Here is a 20,168-nt window from a genome sequence, read left to right as displayed (position 1 = left end):
GCAACGTTTTTTAGTTCACTAGCCTCGTTATATTAGAAAAATAAGCCCACTCCTTCATGTTTGGTGTAGGTTTGATGCTAAACATATTTTTTTGAAACACTCAGTTAAGAACTTCAACAATGTAACCAAAACTGGTGAAGGCACAGATGACCTTGGCTGGGAAACATTGAAAGGTCCGAGTATGGACCAATACATATCGAAATGATAAAAGATGGCTGTGCTTATTTTCTACTTTGTGAAGTTGTAACTTGTAACATTGACCATTTCAGCGCATTTTGTAGTCCATTTCATGTTACATTACATTACATTACATTACATTACATTACATTTGGCTGACGCTTTTTAACCAAAGCGACTAACAACATGGTAAACAGTATGTTTTGGAACAATTCTCACAATTTTAGGACAGTTTAAAAAAACATTAGAGTACAGTAAGAATAAGTGCGTCGGTGAGTGCTGTTTTTAACAGTTACTTGTCAGTTTAAAACGGCTGGTGAGTGCTAGGATCAGTAAGACTTGTTGTAAGTGTTGCTATGAGAGTAGATGTTCTCTAAAGAGCTGGGTCTTCAGGAGTTTTTTGAAAGTGGAAAAGGATGTCCCTGCCCTTGTAGGAACTGGCAGTGTGTTCCACCATCATTCATGTGTAAGTGTTGATGATGTAATTTACCATAAAGTTTTTCACAATTATCTTACAATTCTGATGGAAATATATATTTGGTCCCTCACTGCCTTTGCTGTATTTGGAACCCCTTTTGCAATATGTTTAGGGCTCTTTGGCTGTGCAAGACTTCAGTGTATAGTGTTGTGCTTTTATAGCTAAATAACAATCATTAATGTTTGTTGTGTTAATCTGTATTGGACCAAACCATTCAGTGCAAATTATGACACTAACTAGTTAAACTAGGCCTAACACTTTTGCAGATTAGAAATGTAACTCTGTACACTAGTGTAACAAGAAGTTAACACTATAAATGTTAATTTTAAGTGTTTACACTGTAGTCTATCTAACTAGCATTTTTTACACTTTATGGAATAGTTATTTAGCCGGCGCGTTTGTCCAAAGTGACATACAAATAACAGCAATACATAAATTTAACAGTAAACAAATGAAAAAATATTTAAGAAAAAGCTGTGAATTAAACAGCGAAAAGATTGGGACAAAATAAACACGCAGCATAGTGTTAAAATGGACTCTCACAGAGTTGATTAAACACTGTAAAATTTGAGGAGAATTCCCATTCATAGGCCTAGGCCTATTGATATCACTGTAAACACACACTGATGATTTTGCTACTTAACTGCTGGCCTACAAGCATTCCCAGATAGCAAAATTTGACCGGCCCACCTCTGGCCCACTACCTTGCCTCAGGGTTGCGTGAGTGTTGGCCCAGTTCTGGCTGGGCCTCCAGCCCAACAATGGCCCAGTCACTGATAACTGACACAAACAATTTCCTCTGGCCCAGATGTGGCCCACACACTGTAAAATGACTCTTATTGTTTCTGTTGGCCCTGGTGTGGCCCACACACTGTGAAATGACTGTCATGTATTCTGTTGGCCCAGGTCTGGCCCACTATATAACTGAGTGTTGGCTGAGTGTCGGCTGGGCCTCTGGGCCTGTACTGGCCCACACACTATAAAACTGATCTGACTAAGTGTTGGCTGAGTGTCGGCTGGGCCTCTGGGCCTGTACTGGCCCACACACTATAAAACTGATCTGACTGAGTGTTGGCTGAATGTCGGCTGGGTCCCCGGGCCACATGTGGCCCATTAACTACCAAAAGTAAAAGTAAAAGAAAATAAACACAAATCCAGAACTAGTAATTAAAAGCACAAGCTACTTTTAATAACAAGTTTAACAAACACAACAATAAAACAAACATTTAAAAATTATACAAGCTTTTACATATATACACTTTAAAAATGAAACCAGTTAAAATATACAAGCTACTTTCATCTACAACAATCGACATCTTTCATATTAAAAAACACAAACAATTAAACATTTTAAAACTGTATAATGATTCAAAGAAATAAATTATTCTAAATTAACATTAAACATTTACAGAAATATTCTGTCTCTCTCCCTCACTCACTCTAAAAGAGTAATTCCATTGTCAGTAGTTGTGGGTTGTGAGTTAAGTATTGTGTTAATGCTTTAAATTCTGTATTTTTCTACCATGTCCCATGACCTACCCAGCTACACACATGCACACACACTCAATAGCAGCAACCTTTGCCACCTGCCTTCTCTTTCTGTTGCCTCCACCTGTTTCAGCAGCACTACCAGCCAGGGGTGTCTCCACACTGCATTTAGGTATAAAAGAATATCACAAGATCATTATGAAGTCTAAAGCAAGATTTCAACATGTCATCTGTCAGAGAAGTTCTGTTTGTCCACTCAAATATACTTACAGATAGCCACCTCAACTCTCTCAGTTGGGGGTTGATCAAAGAGTTTTTTACATCCATCCTTCAATTTGAGATGCATGGACAGCGTGTCATTTCAAAAGAAAAGAAAAATCATTAAATTATTTATCCTTTTACTGTCTGACAAAATATTACTAAAGCCCAGTCTTGCCACTCTGCAGCTGTCTTGGTAACACCTCACTGGTAGTTATTTTGGGCAAATAAGACATTGTGTGATTGTTAAATGCTAATATATTACCAATGACAATCACCAAGAGCAAGACATATTTGTCAACACATACAGACCTGAAGCACAAAGGCTTGTGGACTCCTCCAGTTGGTTGGCCATGTTTTCAACAGCGTATTCCTGTTTCCTGCCCACTCCTGTTCTTTGCTGACATAATGGATGAGGCAAACCAAAAGCATCTAAAAATTACACATCACAAAACACAGGCCTAGATGAAAACTGATTCCTATTATTTGGCTCATCTAAACAAAAACATATTACTTATTCTATTAAATCAATGTACAACTTACCAAGAACTCTTCAGGTCTCCTGTTTTTCCAACACAAGAAATGGTTCACAAATGTATGTAGCGTTCTTCATCCAAACTAGTGCAGGTCTCTGGTCAGTGTTGCCTGGATTCTGAGGTGTACATTTAAATAAGTCACAGTAACGTTAGGTTAATGGAAGTATTATGTGTTCAAAATGATTACATGATCACAAACAACCCCTCAGTACAAAATACAGAACAACCTTAAAATATGCCTACTGATTTTGATGAGCTTTACATGACCAGGACAGGACAGGACCCACCCTACCATCTCTCTCTCACTCACACACACACACAATCCTGCCTGCCTAGTGCCTGAAGTTGGATAGGGTGACGATGAGATGCCCAATTACCAATCCCTATTCTAAGTCATGCAATACTGGTTCATTGTTAAGCTATTTTTAAAATGATTAGATCACAATTTTCTTTGAAAATCACATAATTGTGCAAGTATAGCTAACGTTACAGCACTGCACGATTTTAGCCTAATAATCATATCATAAACTATCATTATTTCACTGATGAATCGACAGCGTGGCCTCGAGCCATCTGCATCGCTGTGTAGCCTACCCCCAAGCAATATGCAGTTGGCTACACTATTGCCTACACTCTCTATCTGCATATTTCCATTTCCTCTCCTCACACTATGTTGTTGACGATGAGCATCAGAGATGTTGGTCCTCAACAATCCATCATAGCCTACGAGCATGGACCGATAGTCCTAGTCTGGTGACTCTGGTCTAGTGCTTGGACATTTACAGGTTCATCATAAGATATTTATGGGTTTTTCTTCCCATTTAAAACTCATGATACTTCCTTGCTTTTCTCTTCTCTTCTAAGCAGATAACATAGATATTTAGATATTTGTGGGCACTGGGGAGCATTCACAGATCCATCAAGTCGCCTGATTAGACAAAGCTACATCTGAAGTTGTTGAGGTGTTTAAAGGGAAAGAGATTCGGGTTTGCGGCAACCACTTTTGTGCATCTCGGTGCAAGTATACATTACTAGCTAACTAACATTTGTAAGGAATTCCTGCCTCTTACGAAGTGAATTGAACTGATGGATAAATTAGTCAAATAACCTGGAACTATGGCTGAGATTTAGAAGTCAGTGTATTCCAGACCACACAAACTATTTTTTTTAAATCTAACTCTAGCTAGCTAACGTTACACAGTGGGCTAACGTTAACTTACGTCCTTCTCTGGGTACAGTCTCACCGCCATCTTGAATTTTAATGTTTATTTCTGAGACTTTTTGTTTTTACAAGCTGTGGACTAAGTACTAAATACCGTTTATGAGAAGAAACACAAACGTAAGTAACAACACCTCGTTAATTTGTCCAGTGGTTTACAGTCAATATGATTGCGGCAAGCTAACTTTAGCTATCAGTGGCTAACTGTTAGCAATGCAACTGACACTAACATTAGCTATCGTGGGCACGACTTTCCACTTAGCATGCCGCTAGTAAACCCCACTCTACTGAGCTAGCAGGGAAGCCAAGCTGGCCGTCGGTAGTGGTGTACTGTTTTAGTTTGCCGTGAAACAGTCTGTTTAGAGTAGTACATATGTTTGACTAGAGGCTTGTTTTGAAATATTAGCTTGAACTTGAGTCGGGAATTCATCCAAATTCACTGATATAGGAAGATTATCTCTCCACAGTAAACTGAAAGGTTACAGAAGGAAAGCTTGCTAGTTATTTTTTGGCTTAGCTAACGTTACCCATGGTAGCCATGTAACTGTTAGCTATGCTAACGTTTGTTAGTTCAGATCATGCCTGCCTAGCTTCCCATAGTATGTGGGTTTAGTTCTAACGTTAACACGGTTGATTTAACAAGCCGTTTAAGAATAACGATAGCATGTTGATTAGGCTTTATGTGAAGGTTTGTCGAGCTCTCATCTGACGTTATGATACGATGCTAGTATCTATAACGTTAGCTTGCGATAACGTTAATATATTGTGTCGTGGCATGGAAAAAAGACAGGCATTGATTGTCTTTTCATCAACCAACCAGTACATTTGCTAACGAGGTTAACGTTAGCACCGGCAAGTAAGAGCAGTTCAAAAGGGCTCTTATGTGGAACAAGTTAGCTAAGCTTCCATTACCACAGTGTTAATAACCTAACCCAAACTAATCGGTGGTTAAGTTTTTCGTTAGCTGCTGGCCGTGGTGCTGGAAGAGGGTTTAATTAGCTAGGGATATCCAGCTGATTGAGCCGAATCCCCTTGATGGAACGACAACTCGTTAGGTAAGTCTATGGTCAGGACTGTACTAAAATAACCCAACAATCGCTTGCTAATTGCCGATTTAGTCATCACCGGAGATTCATTTTCAAGCTTTAACAGTGGTCAGCCTATGTGCATTTGAAGCTGTGCTAACAGGTTATCTCATTAAGTTGATCTACAAAAGTATCGATACCAGGTTTCCTTGCGGCGTTTGCTTAGACTGGCTAACTTTAAACGTTAACTGTTATCGCATGTTGAAGTGTTGACTGTGTGAGACCTGGCTACCCAGCTTTAACGTTACCCTGTATCAACATAACCCAGCACCATTAATGCTAAGTTAGCTATCGTAATTAACCCTATTCGAACTACTTGCACGGTGATCCTAAGAAGTAACTTATAACCATAGAGTCAGATTATACATTTAGTGTCTTTATGGGTGCCTGATTAGTAGTTAAGATCAAGGAGTTGATGTGAGATCACTGCAAGTAAACTAGGTGTAGCTGCTAGACTAGTTCTACTGTTGAGGTGGGTTGCTAAGCAGGGATGCAGATAACTTTGCTGCTTGGCTCTGTTGCTACAGATATCAGTCAAGTTCCTAACATTAACGTATATCAAGATTTGAGAATCTCCCGAGTCCGATTCTCTCTTTCTTTCCAGTTGATATTCGCGAGCGTTTCTCGGGAATGTCAGAGATTCGGTGGGTGTTATGATATGAAGACGCGAAAGTGTAAACGTTTATTTTCACTTGCCAGTCAACGCTAGCAAGCCCTTAGCTATCGAGCTATGCTATATAGCTACACTATCAATAGCCGCTTATTTACTATTAAAAATAGCAAATTAACACAGTACTAGCAGGCTACATCGTGAAAACGTAATTGGCAGCTACAAGGCGATGGCGATACTTTCACCCGATTTAACGTGCAGATGCTGGAAAATTAACGTCAGTCCTATATGCAGTCTATGGTCCTAACCAATAATGTTAACGTTACCGTGTCATTAACTTGCTTATTATGGAAATTAGGAAACTTGCTCTATTTAAGTATCAACAACGGGACTCTGTATCAACAACGGGACTTCGTACTTTGCGTTCATTGTAGCTCGAACCAGGTAGTTCTAATATATGTTTATATTGTTTCGTCTTAAACAATATTACCAAATCCGTGCTGACTGCTGGTCATGCCGTTGTTGTTGGCCAGACCTCCACTGTGGGGAGCTAACGTTCTGTTCTGCTTACGACCTAGTCCAGTTTATGAAGTGGAATGCGTGCCTGTTGATGCACTGTTGAGCTCAGTCTGTTTGCATTTTAACAGGTGTTAAAATACAGATTACATTTTCTTTCTGTTGTCTTGCTCTGGCTTTGTAAAAGCGACCTTAAGTATGAGAAAGGCGCTTTATAAATACAACTATTATTTAATCTCATTAAGAACTGTTCAGGAACCTTTGTCACCATTGTTTTAATTATTAAGTCAATGTGGTGATTTTGTGACTGTACCATGTTGTCCCTGTTGTTGCTAACCATAGCTCATCTAGATTGGGTCATATCAGGTTTTATTATAGGGCATTGTCTTTTTGTGATTGAGTGATAAATCCCCCACAAGTTCATATCTGACTTCATCTTAAAGGTGTTGTCTGTCCTGTACTGTTGCTAACAGTAGCCCCCCCCTCCTCTGGTCCCAGCAGGCAGTGCCCCCTGGACCCCGGCCAGCCCCAGCAGCTCCCTCTCCTGCTGGCCTAGATGCCCCAGGCCCAGGCTGGCGGCCGGAGTGACGCGGTTGGGCGAAGCCGAGACCATGGTCCTGAATGGCAGGCGGCAGCAGAGCAGCCGCGTCTCCGGGCAGCAGGCGGGAGGGCAGGCCCGCCCCTCCCTCCTCCTCCTCCTCCTCCTCCACCTCCTCCCAGCGCCCCCAGCTACGCCACAGCAGGAGCTCCCCCAGCACACGGAGGGCCAGCCGCAGCCGCAGTGAGTAACGTCACACACAAGACAGATGTTTTAGAGCAGTGTTTAGCCAGGGAAATATTCCTGAGTTGTTCGGGCATGTTCCCGTTGATATTAGGCAACCAATTTTTCAGGAGAACTTTAGTCATCAATATGCAAATTGTCATTGAGCGTGGTTCCATGCAGCCAATAAGCGTTTTCGATTCAGTTTATTGGGAATAAACCAAATTTGCGTGTGTCTTGTAAACACCTTATTCTGATTAAAATAAACAGAAAAAAGGCCATATTCGGTTTACTAATAAACCGTTTGCACACCCTAGCATATGCCTGGGTAATGAAAACACCTTTAAACGGAATATGCTCCTGAAGGAAGAGTGTAGGCCAGCGCATGCTCAATTCCCACAGAATTAGGATACAATGAACAAATTGCCTCACACACACTTTCCTAATCATGGCGAAACAACGGAGATTTACGTCATCACGTTGGGAGCCAATTTGTGGGCTGCATCGCTGACTTATTTGGAATAATGTTGATTGCTATGTAAACAGGACAGGCTATGTAAACAGGTCAAAACGTGACATTCTACTTGCATGTAAACAGGTTAAAAGGAATATTGACATAAATGGAATTTGGGCAATAAACTGATTCAAAACGGTTTATTCCCGGCATGAAAACACGCTCATTGTCATCTAAGATAAACAGCATTATTGCTTTAAGTGTCAAAAGTGTCCCCATGTGTCATCAGGCATGGAATTCATTTTTATAAATAAGGACGCATACTGGTTCGACCAGTTTGTGTTGCAACCAGTATAATGTATTTGAACTGTCTGAATGTGCTGGTAGCTTCATAACAACACTATCACAAGTTTACACTACAAATATGGCGTGGGTGTGTGCACCTGTTTTGACTCTGTGTGTGCCTGTGGTGTGTTGTATGGTTGGATACGGGAGTTATGGAGGGGGAACTGTGTGTGTGTGTGTGTGTGTGTGTGTGTGTGTGTGTGTGTGTGTGTGTGTGTGTGTGTGTGTGTGTGTGTGTGTGTGTTTGTGTGTATAGTGTGTGTGTGTGTGTGTACCTGTTCCTGTTCAGACTCTGTATGTCTTTGATGTGTTGTAGGGTTGGGTGCGGGGGCTCTTGAGGGGGAGCGGCGTCATGCTCCGTCCTCGGCGATGAAGGCCAGGGAGCTGTGTGAGAATGACGACCTGTCCACCTGCCTCATCGTCGACCCCTACCTGGGCTTCCAGACTCACAAGATGAACCCAAGGTACGGCCTCAGCACCTGGACACACCAGGCCATTGGTAGAGAGATAGATAGATAGCTAGATAGATAATTACATTATTCATCTCCAGATGGAAATGGCAGTGTTAAGTAGTAGCAGTAGTAGTAATTTACATACATTTCCCAAAAAACACACATTTTACACAAAACATTCACAGGTAGTACACAAAATAGTGTAAAACTATACATATGGATGGTATATAAACATATAAATAAAAAAATATATGAGTATAAATAATACATTCATATAAATGATATGTCTTGGTGTGTAAATTAAGTCGTCGATGCTCAGATGATTAGTCTCCTCTCCCAGCCCAGTGGGGAGTTATTGGACACTGTTATTGCAGTGGGCACGAATGACATCTGGTAGAGGTCCTTGTTTCAGTGAAGTCAGACAAGCCTCCAACTGAACACGCACTGCTCTTTTACCATTAGGTTGTGCTGGGAGTGTATAAGTATAAGTAAGTATATATACTCTTTTGATCCCGTGAGGGAAATTTGGTCTCTGCATTTATCCCAATCTGTGAATTAGTGAAACACACACAGCACACAGTGTACACACAGTGAGGTGAAGCACACACTAATCCCGGGCGCCAGTGAGCTGCCTGCATCAACAGCGGCGGGGAGCAGTGAGGGGTTAGGTGCCTTGCTCAAGGGCACTTCAGCCGTGCCTACTGGTCGGGGTTCGAACCGGCAACCCTCCGGTTACAGGTCCGAAGTGCTAACCAGTAGGCCACGGCTGCCCCTTGTGTGTGGAGCATTGTCCATTATATTCAGCAGTTAGTGCAGCATGCCTGTATTTGTAATATAGCTACAAATGTTAAGTTCTAAGTACATTTTTCCCCCTAAAACAGTGCAATGTATTAGGTAATCCTGTAATGTTCAGGTTCATGCATTTGTAATATCTCTTGTGACGTGATTGGGTGATATTTTTGTCCTTTAGGTTTCGGCCAATCAAAGGCAGACAGGAGGAACTGAAGGATGTGATTGAGCGCTTCAAGAAGCACGACAACCTGGAGAAAGCCTTCAAGGCCCTGACGGCAGGAGACTGGACCCGCAGCCACCTCCAGCACAAGAGCAAAGCCCAGGAGAAACTCTTCAAAGAGCACGTGGGTGACCAGGAGTCAAGGATGCAAACATCTTTATTGTCTTTATCATACAGTAATAGAATATTTACTTGAGTTAGAGGCTCATACGACTCATAAATAATATGCTAAGCTGCATTATCTGCATTGTGACAGCCTGTTTACCATGCATATAAATGTGCTCTGTTGTGCTCTGAGCGCACACACACACACACACACACACACACACAGTGACTCACTGCCTCGTAGTCACCATACACTAAATGAGAACAGAGATGCTCAAAATGCACAGTTTACAGTCATGCGTGAAGTACTCGGCAGATTAATAATATATAGCATACGTGAAGTACTCAACAGACTAATAATATGATGGCTGTGTAGGAAATGTGTTATATATATATATGCTGCCAAAAAAGTGTTTTGGGAGACACATGCCCTACATTTATTTAAATGTCATACTTAAATCAGATATCTGATACAATGTTCTTTTTTGTTTTTGCAGGTATTTGTTTACTTGCGCATGTTTGCAACCAACAGCGGGTTCGAGATTTTACCCTGTAACCGCTACTCGTCAGAGATGAACGGAGCCAAAATAGTTGCAACTAAAGAGTGGTAAGAGCCTACAGCAAGCTAAACACTAGGCTTACTTGGTACTGATGTAGCAGCAAGCTAAACACTAGGCTTACACATGATGTAACAGATGTGGGCTTACAGCAAGCCTGAAACACTAGCTAAACACTAGGCTTACATGGTACTGATGTAGCAGCTAGACAAACACTAGGCTTACATGGTACTGATGTAGCAGCTAGCTAAACACTAGGCTTACATGGTACTGATGTTTGGGCTTACATGGTACTGATGTAACAGCTAGCTAAACACTAGGCTTACATGGTACTGATGTAGCAGCTAGCTAAACACTAGGCTTACATGGTACTGATGTAGCAGCTAGCTAAACACTAGGCTTACATGGTACTGATGTACTAGGCTTACATGGTACTGATGTAGCAGCTAGCTAAACACTAGGCTTACATGGTACTGATGTAGCAGCTAGCTAAACACTAGGCTTACATGGTACTGATGTACTAGGCTTACATGGTACTGATGTAACAGCTAGCTAAACACTAGGCTTACATGGTACTGATGTAACAGCTAGCTAAACACTAGGCTTACATGGTACTGATGTAACAGCTAGCTAAACACTAGCTTACAACTGATGTAGCAGGCTAAACATGGCTTACATGGTACTGACTGGCAAACTACCTGAGCTACACTACACCTTTCAAAAGGGCAGGGATTATTTACAGAACTATAACATGGAGAGTTAGCGTCATAGTGACATGCATACATACAGATTCAAGGGGAAATATCTGTTAATGTCAGAGCGATTGTGTTTGTGATTGCGTTTGATGTGCAGTGTGGGCTTGTTGGTGTGTTGTCTCTGCAGGAAGCGTAATGATAAGATTGAGTATCTGGTGGGCTGCATCGCCGAGATGTCTGCCAGCGAGGAGAAGAACCTGCTGCGGCACGGCGAGAACGACTTCAGCGTCATGTACTCCACACGCAAGAACTGCGCTCAGCTGTGGCTGGGGCCCGCTGCATTTATTAACCATGGTGCGGACACACACACACACACACACAAACAAACCTGTTAAACCAGAGAACCCCATTCTCTCTGATTCTTTATCAATCATGTGAATGTGCATATATACACACGGTTTGGTGAAGTCAACCATAGTATGCACACACACACACACACACACACACACACACACACACACACACACACACACACACACACACACACACACACACACACACACACACCTGTTAGTGAAACCAGAGACCCCATCCTTCACATATTACTCAGATACAAAACAATGTGACCTATTACCCACCAATTCTTTCCCGTTTAAAAGATATGCTTGTGAACAAAGTATTTGACCAAATTTATTCAGTGATTTTAATCAGAAAAAGCTGATGCGTAGCTTTTGACTTGGACTGAGGTTTGTTCATAGAATTGTTTTTGTTTTTTTTTTTCCTTTGAATTTCAGACTGCCGGCCAAACTGTAAGGTAAGTTTTCTCTGAGATCCTACCTCTGAGTTTTCCGCCTTCCATACACTGAGCTGCATGTTTGTGTACAGGCTTGTTTACTTGTTGTCTAAGAGCGTTTTTCTTCTGCAGTTCGTCTCCACAGGCAGAGACTCAGCGTGTGTCAAAGTTCTCCGAGATATCGAGCCAGGCGAAGAAATCTCTTGTTACTATGGAGACGGCTTCTTTGGGGACAACAATGAGTATTGTGAATGCTACACCTGTGAAAGGTATCAGTCAGCACCAGCCTAAAATGTCATACTTTCACATAAACAGTATGTTCGATATAAGTAAGGAAGAAAATAAATGGTAACACTTTACTTGACAGTATTGACATGAGTGACATGACACTGTCATGAATGTGTCATAAACGTTTATGACCTAACACTTCTGTTATTAAGTGACATTCGGTTTTTGTCATAACAAATTAGGGTTAGGATTAGGGTTGGGGTTCATGTGTTCATGTCACTCTTATGTCGATACTGTCAAGTAAAGTGTTACCAATAAATTATGTAAGTTGCTAAGAAATAACCAAATGTAAGTTGTGGGTGAGGAATGTTTATGGGTATTACTGAGGAGGCCTTGTTTTTTGTTTTATATATTAATCACTTCCACAGAAGCATAAGTGGAATGGAAAGTTGTGTGTATCAGATGGTAGATGCTGTACAACTACAGAAATATAAACAAAGTGGTATCTTGTAGAATGTTATGGTCCCTACAGATTCTCTCTCTCTCTCTCGCTCTCACTCTCACTTTTTATGTATGTGTTACTGTAAGTTGCCTTGGAAATGGGCATTAAAAAGCCATTAAATGTAAATGTATGTGCGTGTTTCCAGACGAGGCACGGGCGCTTTTAAGTCGAAGGCTGGTCTACCGGTGGCAGCTCCGGTCATCAACAGCAAGTACGCCCTGCGGGAGACGGACCGCCGACTCAACCGGCTCAAGAAGATGGGCGAGAGCAGCCAGCACTCAGACACACACTCCGTTGGCTCGCACACCGACGCTGAGACTCAGGAATCACCACAGACACACTCATGTAAGCAGCTTACACACACACACACACACAACATTCTTAAATACACACTCCGTTGGCTCGCACACCGACGCTGAGACTCAGGAATCACCACAGACACACTCATGTAAGCAGCTTACACACACACACACAACATTCTTAAATACACACTCCGTTGGCTCGCACACCGACGCTGAGATTCAGGAATCACCACAGACACACTCATGTAAGCAGCTTACACACACACACACACACACACACACACACACACACACACACACACACACACACACACACACACACACACGACATTCTTAAATACACACTCCGTTGGCTCGCACACCGACACTGAGACTCAGGAATCACCACAGACACACTCATGTAAGCAGCTTACACACACACACACACACACACACACACTCTTAAACACACTGTAAGCTGACATCATGTAAGCTGCTCAGGTGACACTGACTCTAATGAATAACTGAACCAACAGTACACACACACACACACACACACACACACACACACACACACACACACACACACACACACACACACACACACACACACAAAGTCAGCTTAGACACTAAGTTGTACAGGTTGAGGCATACTGAAACACACACACACACACACACTTCACATGATGTTATTGTTGAAGCATGAGCAAGAACACATGAGTTTTCAAAATCACATGTCTGAAACATGTAATCTCAAATGATCTCACTCACTGACTCTTAGCCACACACAGCCTGCTGATGGGAGCAACATGACTGACATGACATGACATGTTTGCCGGTTAGAATATCTTGCTCTCTACCTATTACACATTGCATATTATTATTATTATTATTATTATTATTATTATTATTATTAGAAATTCGAGTGAAAAGCCTGAAAATTCTGAACGTTTTGCTGACACTTGGCACACAAGGTCAGAGTTAAAATCCAAACAAACACACTTGTCTTACAAAACAATACAACAAACAAAAAGGAGAGAGAAAAAAATGACTAGCCAAAGGAGAAGCACCCTGAGAAGGCAGTCTGTGTTTAACCCCATTTTACACACTCATGGAGTCTTCAAACAAGTCAGCTTCAGTCCTGTGTGTCCCACCCTGCATGACGGAAGAGAGAGACAGAGACAGAGACAGAGAGAGAGAGAGAGAGAGTCCCCTGTAGGCAGCACTGTAGTCTCTAGTCTGAGTGTTGTATCCAGTGAAGCAGTGAAATGAAAACCCCTTGTTGTTGTTCCGCACCCTCAGCAGCGCAGAAACGCTTCCCCAGCCCCGGCCTGAAGCTGAGCCGGACCCGCAGCAGAACCCAAACACGACAGAACCAGAACTCTCTGTCCAAACCTCCCAGCTCTACCTCACCCTCCAAAGCTGCGACGGTACCCCCAACCACCAGCAGCAGCAGCAGCAACAGTGGGCGTCGGCTGTCCAAGAGGCACCATCGCTCCCGGTCCAAACGGGCCCCCCACCCCACCGCTCCGGCCCCCACCCCCACCAGCGTCCAGCTGCGCAGCCAAGGCCGCGCGCGAGGCGGGGGCCAGCACAAGACCCCCCCGGCGCCCCCGAGGGCCACCCGACTGACGCTCTGCCACAGCATCAAGCAGGAGGCGCTGGAGCTGGAGCTGGGGGTGGGGGTGGGGGCCGAGCGCGCCTGCGGCTACAGGACTCGTAGGCTGACGCGCACGCTCCTGAAGGAGCAGCAGGAGGCAGCCGACAGGGCGGAGGGTGGGGAGGTCGTGGGGTCAGGGGTCAAACACGAGCCCCACGTTCCGGACACCACGCACCTGGGCGGGATCGTCATCAAGACGGAGCCCGCGGACATGGAGGAGTACCTCCAGCACGGCTCAGGTGTGGCCCCGCCCAGCCAGGACCTCCCAGCCAATCACAGCATGCAGGCAGCGCCACGACGGCTGACCCGTCTGCGATCTGATAGGACAGTCAAACAGGAAGAGGAGGGGACTCTTTGCCCTCCTACAAAGTCTTGCCCCTCCCCTTCCCCGAGCCCTGGGGCGCTCAGCCAATCAGTCATTTCGAAAGACTTGAATCACCGTGGAAACGGTGCTTCGTCGAGTCGCAAGGGGAAGAAGAAGCGCAAGCACCGCTTGGTTCGCTACGACGCGCTGCTCATCGAGGACAGCAGCGGCATCCCCAAGCTTACCCTGCGTCGCCGCAACGATAGCGGCAGTGGGCGGCGGAAGAGTCGGAAGGCCTCAGCGAGCGCGTCAACCTCTCAGAAGAGCCCCCGCCGACCTGCCTCCCCCTCCTCTTCCTCGTCCAAAATCAGCATCAAGTTCCGCAAGAAGCGCCACGCCGGCTGGGGCGGCGCCTACGTGGCACACCTCAACAACGGCTTCGGCCCCAACGGCAGCGCCGTCGCCCACGGCAACCACACCAAGCTGAAGATCCAGCTGAAACGCGAGGAGGAGGAGCAGCAGGTGACGCAGTCGCACACGGCACTTGGCCCCGCCCCCACCACACGCCCCGCGCTCAGTGGCAGCACGCCACCTGTAGGCACCAGAGAGCTGTTGCAGCAGCAACAGCAGCAGCAGCAACGCGACTCCCGCGGCAGCAGGAAACACCGTGCCCACCCGCCCCCTGCCCCTACGCTCTCCTCCTCCTCCTCAGAGGAAGAAGAGGAGGAGGAGGAAGATGAGGAGGATGCTGACGACTTTGACGACTTCTTCCCATTGCCGGCGCCCAAGCGCCTGCGGCTGATCTTGGGGAAGGATTCCATCGACATTGACATCTCCTCCAGGAGGAGACAGGACCAGGCGCTCCGCCTCCACACCTGACATCGCCCCCTCATGGGTCACATGACTCCAGCAGGGGCCCTCGGTGCTTAGCACCACCCACAATCAGCCCCACAGGTGTTGATGTAAAAAAGGTTTTTAGTCCTGTTGAGACCCGTTGTGTATGAACCTCTCACTCAAGTCAGTGGACATTCTGTAAATTATACAATGAAAAAAGAAATCATACCATAAGTCAAAGCACTTCTGTTTTGTAAGATAAAAAGGAAGATGTAGAATATATAAGTGTTGGTAAAAGCTGCCCTTGCAGATTTATATAAATATATAATTTTTTTTTTTTTTTTTTTTTTTTTTTTTTTCTATTGTCATTTGTTTTGGTGCTGTTTTTCGTTGAAACTGAATTTGTTTCTTGAAAGGTCGTGGAAGATGACCTTTCACATGCTGATGTAAGAGGGAAATGGGATGTCAAAGGAAGACCGGGTCCAGAGATGCCCCATCACCACCCCCACGGTGCTGGAGTGTGTGAGAGCTTTGTGTTCCCAAGACATATCCCCCTCCCCACCCTCCCCATCACATTCTTACACACACACACACACACAGGCAGAGTCAGCTCAGACACTACGCGGTACAGGTTGAGGCGTGCTGACGCACAGACACGCACACACGTGACTCCTGTGTGGTCAGGACCCGCACCAATGAATAAATAAATATAAATAAATCAATAAATATAATGTGTATGAGGACACATGCCAGTACATCTCTAGCGGGCGGTGTAGCAGTGCCCAGACAAGTCTTAGCTAGCATCACAGATTGATTTAGAACTTTCTGATGGGCACTGTGTGTCTTCTCTGTGGTCCAGATGACCGGATCAGCCCTCTTATCACATCATGCATTTATAATAGCCATGCCTTTTTGATCGCATGCGTCAGATATGTTGAAAAACTCACCCTCAAAGGACTCGTATCAAGGAGAAAATTGGTACACACACACGTTTGGAATGGTAATGCTCTTGGATATGTCTGAGGGAATGCAAAGCCCACTGGCACACCCAAACACACTACACACACAGGACTCCAATGGTGCTGTTGGATATATGATAATGAACATGCACACACGGGAGTCATAGTGGTGCTGTTAGACATGTACACCTCACACACACACACTCAGGGTGTGACAGCTGACTGAACCCCTCAGACTGTGTGTGTGCGCGAGAGTGAATTGGTAAATGAAAACTGTCACGCTGCATTCTGGTCTGAAAGCTGAAAGGAACCCAAACCTATGTAGAAAGACAAACAGTACTGGGAGTTGTTGTTGTTGTTCTGTATATGGTATATCATTTTGGATGTTTTTTTTTTTATGCCACCAATTCCAGGAAAAGTGTTTGTTTTACCTGCTGAAGTAACTTAGACTGGTGCATCTCCCTTCGTCTGTTTTACAGAGGTCCTGGCAGCTCACCTCACGGCCCCCAGTCAGTCAGCATCCACAGCAATGTGAACCCCCCAGTACAGCTACAGTAATCAACCACACAGGAAGTGATGTAATGTGAACCCCAAGTACAGCTACAGTAATCACCACACAGGAAGTGATGTAATGTGAACCCCCAGTACAGCTACAGTAATAACCACACAGGAAGTGATGAAATGTGAATCCCCCAGGGTTGACACTATAACCACCACACAGGAAGTTGTGGTGGTGGTGGTTGTTGGGTCTGGTAGCACCTGCTTTTACTATCATGTATAGCACAACGTGTATAATTCAGCCATGAGTCATTTTGATGGAGGTCTTTAGAGGGTACAATAACCCAGTTCTAATGGAAGAATCTAGCACATAGAACACCAAAATGCTGAAGGTTGGGTTCTGCACAGTTAGTACAGTATGTGTGTGAGCTTGGACATAAAGGAACCCACTGCTGTAGATGTGGTGTATTCATGGGCTTATATTGTTTCTCTGCAGTCTGACCATATCTCATCATGAGTCCAGTTGGAAAGTGTACAAGTTCCTAATCATAGACCTGTTGGACTGGAACACTACTGGTTTTAATATGCATCTGAGTCCAGTGCGGACGGTTCCGGTTCCGCTCGGAACCCACTGAACTGGATCTATATGGTTTTTAACAGCATCACACAGCCATTTCCACACAGCACTTGGTGCCTTAAGCGACTCCGACTCCAGGATGCGAACATCATCTCCATCTGACAGGACTCAAGCCCCCAGCATGGGGAAATCCTCATTCACTGTCTGGCCACCCAAAACCCTCTCCCCCATGATGTTGTGTGTGTGTGTGTGTGTGTGTGTGTGTCTATCTGTTTATGTATGTGTGCGTGCGCACGCATATTTTTATGTATATGTGTGTGTGTGTGTGTGTTTGTGTATATGCTGAATGTTTGGACCCCTTTCCCCACATAGCAGCTGCCTGTGGCTCAGGTCCGATCTGCTGCTGACCCGGTGCTGATCTGATGTGGGTCTGGCACTGACCCGCTATTGGTCCAATTAGTCTCAGTTCCAGTCCTCATATGGTGTGGGCCTGGTGCCGACCCTGGTACCGTGCTGGTCTGGCCCTGTGCTGTTCTGAGTCTGCTGTTATCTGGGACCTCTGCTTTTTTGCTCACGCCACCAGCAGTAGGCCCTGTGCGTGCGTCTGTGTGTGTGTGTGTGTGCGAGCGAGTGTGTGTGTGTGTCCAGACCTACCGCTGACTCTTGGCCAGGTCAGAGCCGGATCTCAGCCAGGTCGCCCCGCCCCCCCCGGCTTTACTTGATCCTCCAGCTGTCTTCTCCATCACCCCTGTACAGACGTCTGTGGGAAAGATCCCTTTTAAAGACTGTGTGAATAGTTTGCTGACAAACAAGTGTTACAAGGACACAGGTGACACTGACCCAGAGTTTTGAAGAGACAAAACTGTCTTATTGTGTACAACATGCGGACATATTGTACTTATTTAACAGTTTTGAATACTTGAAAGCAAGATAAAAGTTTCTTTGCGAGAAAAAAAAAAAGCAGTCTCCTGTATTACTGTGTGTAGAGAAAAAATACTGTGTATTTGTGACCTTTTCCATGCCTCATTTTTCTCCTGTTGATGTCCAGCAGGTTCTTTCAAGAGCAAGATTGGGAAGGGAAATTGAAACATAAATTGGTCACCCACGGCTGTCTGAAAAGTGTTTTTTTTTTCTTTTTCAAATCTATTTGAAATTGCTCTTGTGTACAAGGTACCACAACTTAAAGAGTAGGCCTAGCCTATTTGCTGTGTCAACACAAATCTTCCCTTTTTTTTGCCATGAAAGAACCCTAAACACACTAAATCTCAGGGGAGTTTTGAAGTGAACAGCAATCTAGTTTACATCAAGCAGGCAGGCAGCATGGATCTCTGCAGGTCAGGAAGTAATGACCAAACCCCAATAGCAGCCTGACTACAAGAGAGGAAAGGGTTGAGTTTGCCAACATGAGAGCTGAAGAAACTGCCAAAGCAGTTTGATATCTACAAAGCTCACGTCTGCTGCTTTGTAAGGCTGTGGCCCTTGTAATGATGTACATCACAAAACAGACATTAGCACTTAGAATCCTAGATGCAGTGTTTTGGATCCTTAATAGGAGAACAATGACTTGAGCAATCAGCCAGGAATTATTTCGGGGCTATTAGAATATCATCAACGTGGGAATTGCCAGTGTTCACCGAGTCAGTAAAAAAGTCAGTGAGTGCTGTTCTGTTTCTTGTTTACTATATTTCTTTGACATATTGGGCCATCCCTCCCCAGTTACTGTCACGCATCTTGCTTTGATGTAATCTCAGTGATGTTCTTCACCTGAAGTACAAGGCCTAATTCAATCACTGTCAATGTAATGCAGATTAATGCTCATTAACTACGCTCCTAGCCAGGGTAGGAATTTCACGGCGGCCACGACGGCCATGGCCGTCGTAGCCCCTTGCATTGGCCGTGAGGCCCCTTTGAAAATCAGAGGTTTACAGGCCACGGTGGCCTTGGTGCCCCCTTCTTTCAATATTCTGCTTTGCGTCCTACTAATAGCGATTTTTATTTAGCCTGTGGCCTGTCAAAATAATCTTAGCATTCACAGCGCAAATTAATTTAGTCTTTTACGCAGTGGAGAAAGTGACAAGCAAGAAAGAAAGTGCGTCCAAATTCACCCTTTTTCAGTTGAACTACTCGCGAAGTAGCCTATTCATCACACAGACATCACAAGTATCACATGAAAGAGCTTTTTCTCACCTTTTAAACGATGTTAGCCGATAATTGCTGTGTTGAACGGTTCGCGAGAAAAGTAAATAATATAATTCAATTTAATCATACATTCTACTGAAGGTTTTGCGTCCCATGATCTCCCTACCCATTCATCTCGGTGGAATACTTTACGAACCCTTCTTTTAACACATGACAAACCATATATCAGAATAAACAGGAGACCTTACCGAACACAAAGGTGTAAAGCAGTCCCCTGTACAGTTAGCCGTTCCAGAGTAATCCAGTTTTGAATTTGCAGTAAAGTTCGACATACATGGATGTCTCCAAATTTTGGCTTTTACACTGTTCCACATGATTTCATAACGGGCCAAATACAAAATAAATGTTACAAATATCGCCTAGATATTGGTAAATCAGAGGACAGCTGACTAAGAGTTTGTGAAAGTAGCCTTAATGATCACAAAATGCTAAGCATGCATCTAGGCTATTTGAGTTTCTTAAAGCTGAGCTGTGCGTAAATTGTTCAATACATGATTTCGTAACAGGCCAAATATAAAATAAATGTTATATATAGCCTACATATCTGTAAATATTAGATGATCAGATGATTTACAGTTCTATGTCA

The 20,168-nt window shown here is 44.1% G+C and overlaps 1 protein-coding gene and 1 long non-coding RNA gene across 12 annotated transcripts; one reads left to right on the top strand and one right to left on the bottom strand.

Moving 5' to 3' along the window:
• Window positions 1-1,950: 1,950 nt before the first annotated feature.
• LOC125286399 lies at window positions 1,951-6,425 on the bottom strand. Its single transcript, XR_007192171.1, has 5 exons — window positions 6,342-6,425; window positions 2,945-3,053; window positions 2,714-2,801; window positions 2,414-2,471; window positions 1,951-2,305 (listed from the first exon to the last, which is right to left on the bottom strand). It is a non-coding gene; the product is annotated as an uncharacterized LOC125286399 (long non-coding RNA).
• Window positions 3,649-18,489, top strand: LOC125286398 (histone-lysine N-methyltransferase KMT5B-like). Of its 11 annotated transcripts, none has more exons than XR_007192168.1 (11): window positions 5,901-6,295; window positions 6,866-7,148; window positions 8,243-8,390; window positions 9,349-9,514; window positions 9,993-10,102; window positions 10,935-11,101; window positions 11,542-11,561; window positions 11,673-11,809; window positions 12,416-12,615; window positions 13,854-15,469; window positions 15,766-18,489. XR_007192168.1 is itself a non-coding variant. In XM_048231460.1 (10 exons), exons 2-10 carry the CDS (start codon window positions 6,989-6,991, stop codon window positions 15,392-15,394), a joined length of 2,649 nt encoding a protein of 882 aa, XP_048087417.1. In that variant the 5' UTR covers window positions 3,649-4,276; window positions 6,869-6,988; the 3' UTR covers window positions 15,395-18,489. The 11 variants fall into 11 exon arrangements, 8 of the variants coding, with proteins under 8 accessions (XP_048087417.1, XP_048087414.1, XP_048087413.1 ...); XR_007192170.1 differs by having other exon boundaries at window positions 13,854-15,867; window positions 18,435-18,489; XR_007192169.1 differs by having other exon boundaries at window positions 13,854-15,867; window positions 16,788-18,489.
• The last annotated feature ends 1,679 nt before the right edge of the window (window positions 18,490-20,168 follow it).

This window comes from Alosa alosa, chromosome 21 (genome assembly GCF_017589495.1).
Source record: "Alosa alosa isolate M-15738 ecotype Scorff River chromosome 21, AALO_Geno_1.1, whole genome shotgun sequence".
Classification (NCBI taxonomy): Eukaryota; Metazoa; Chordata; class Actinopteri; order Clupeiformes; family Clupeidae; genus Alosa; species Alosa alosa.
This window is presented reverse-complemented; position numbering and strand designations above follow the sequence as displayed.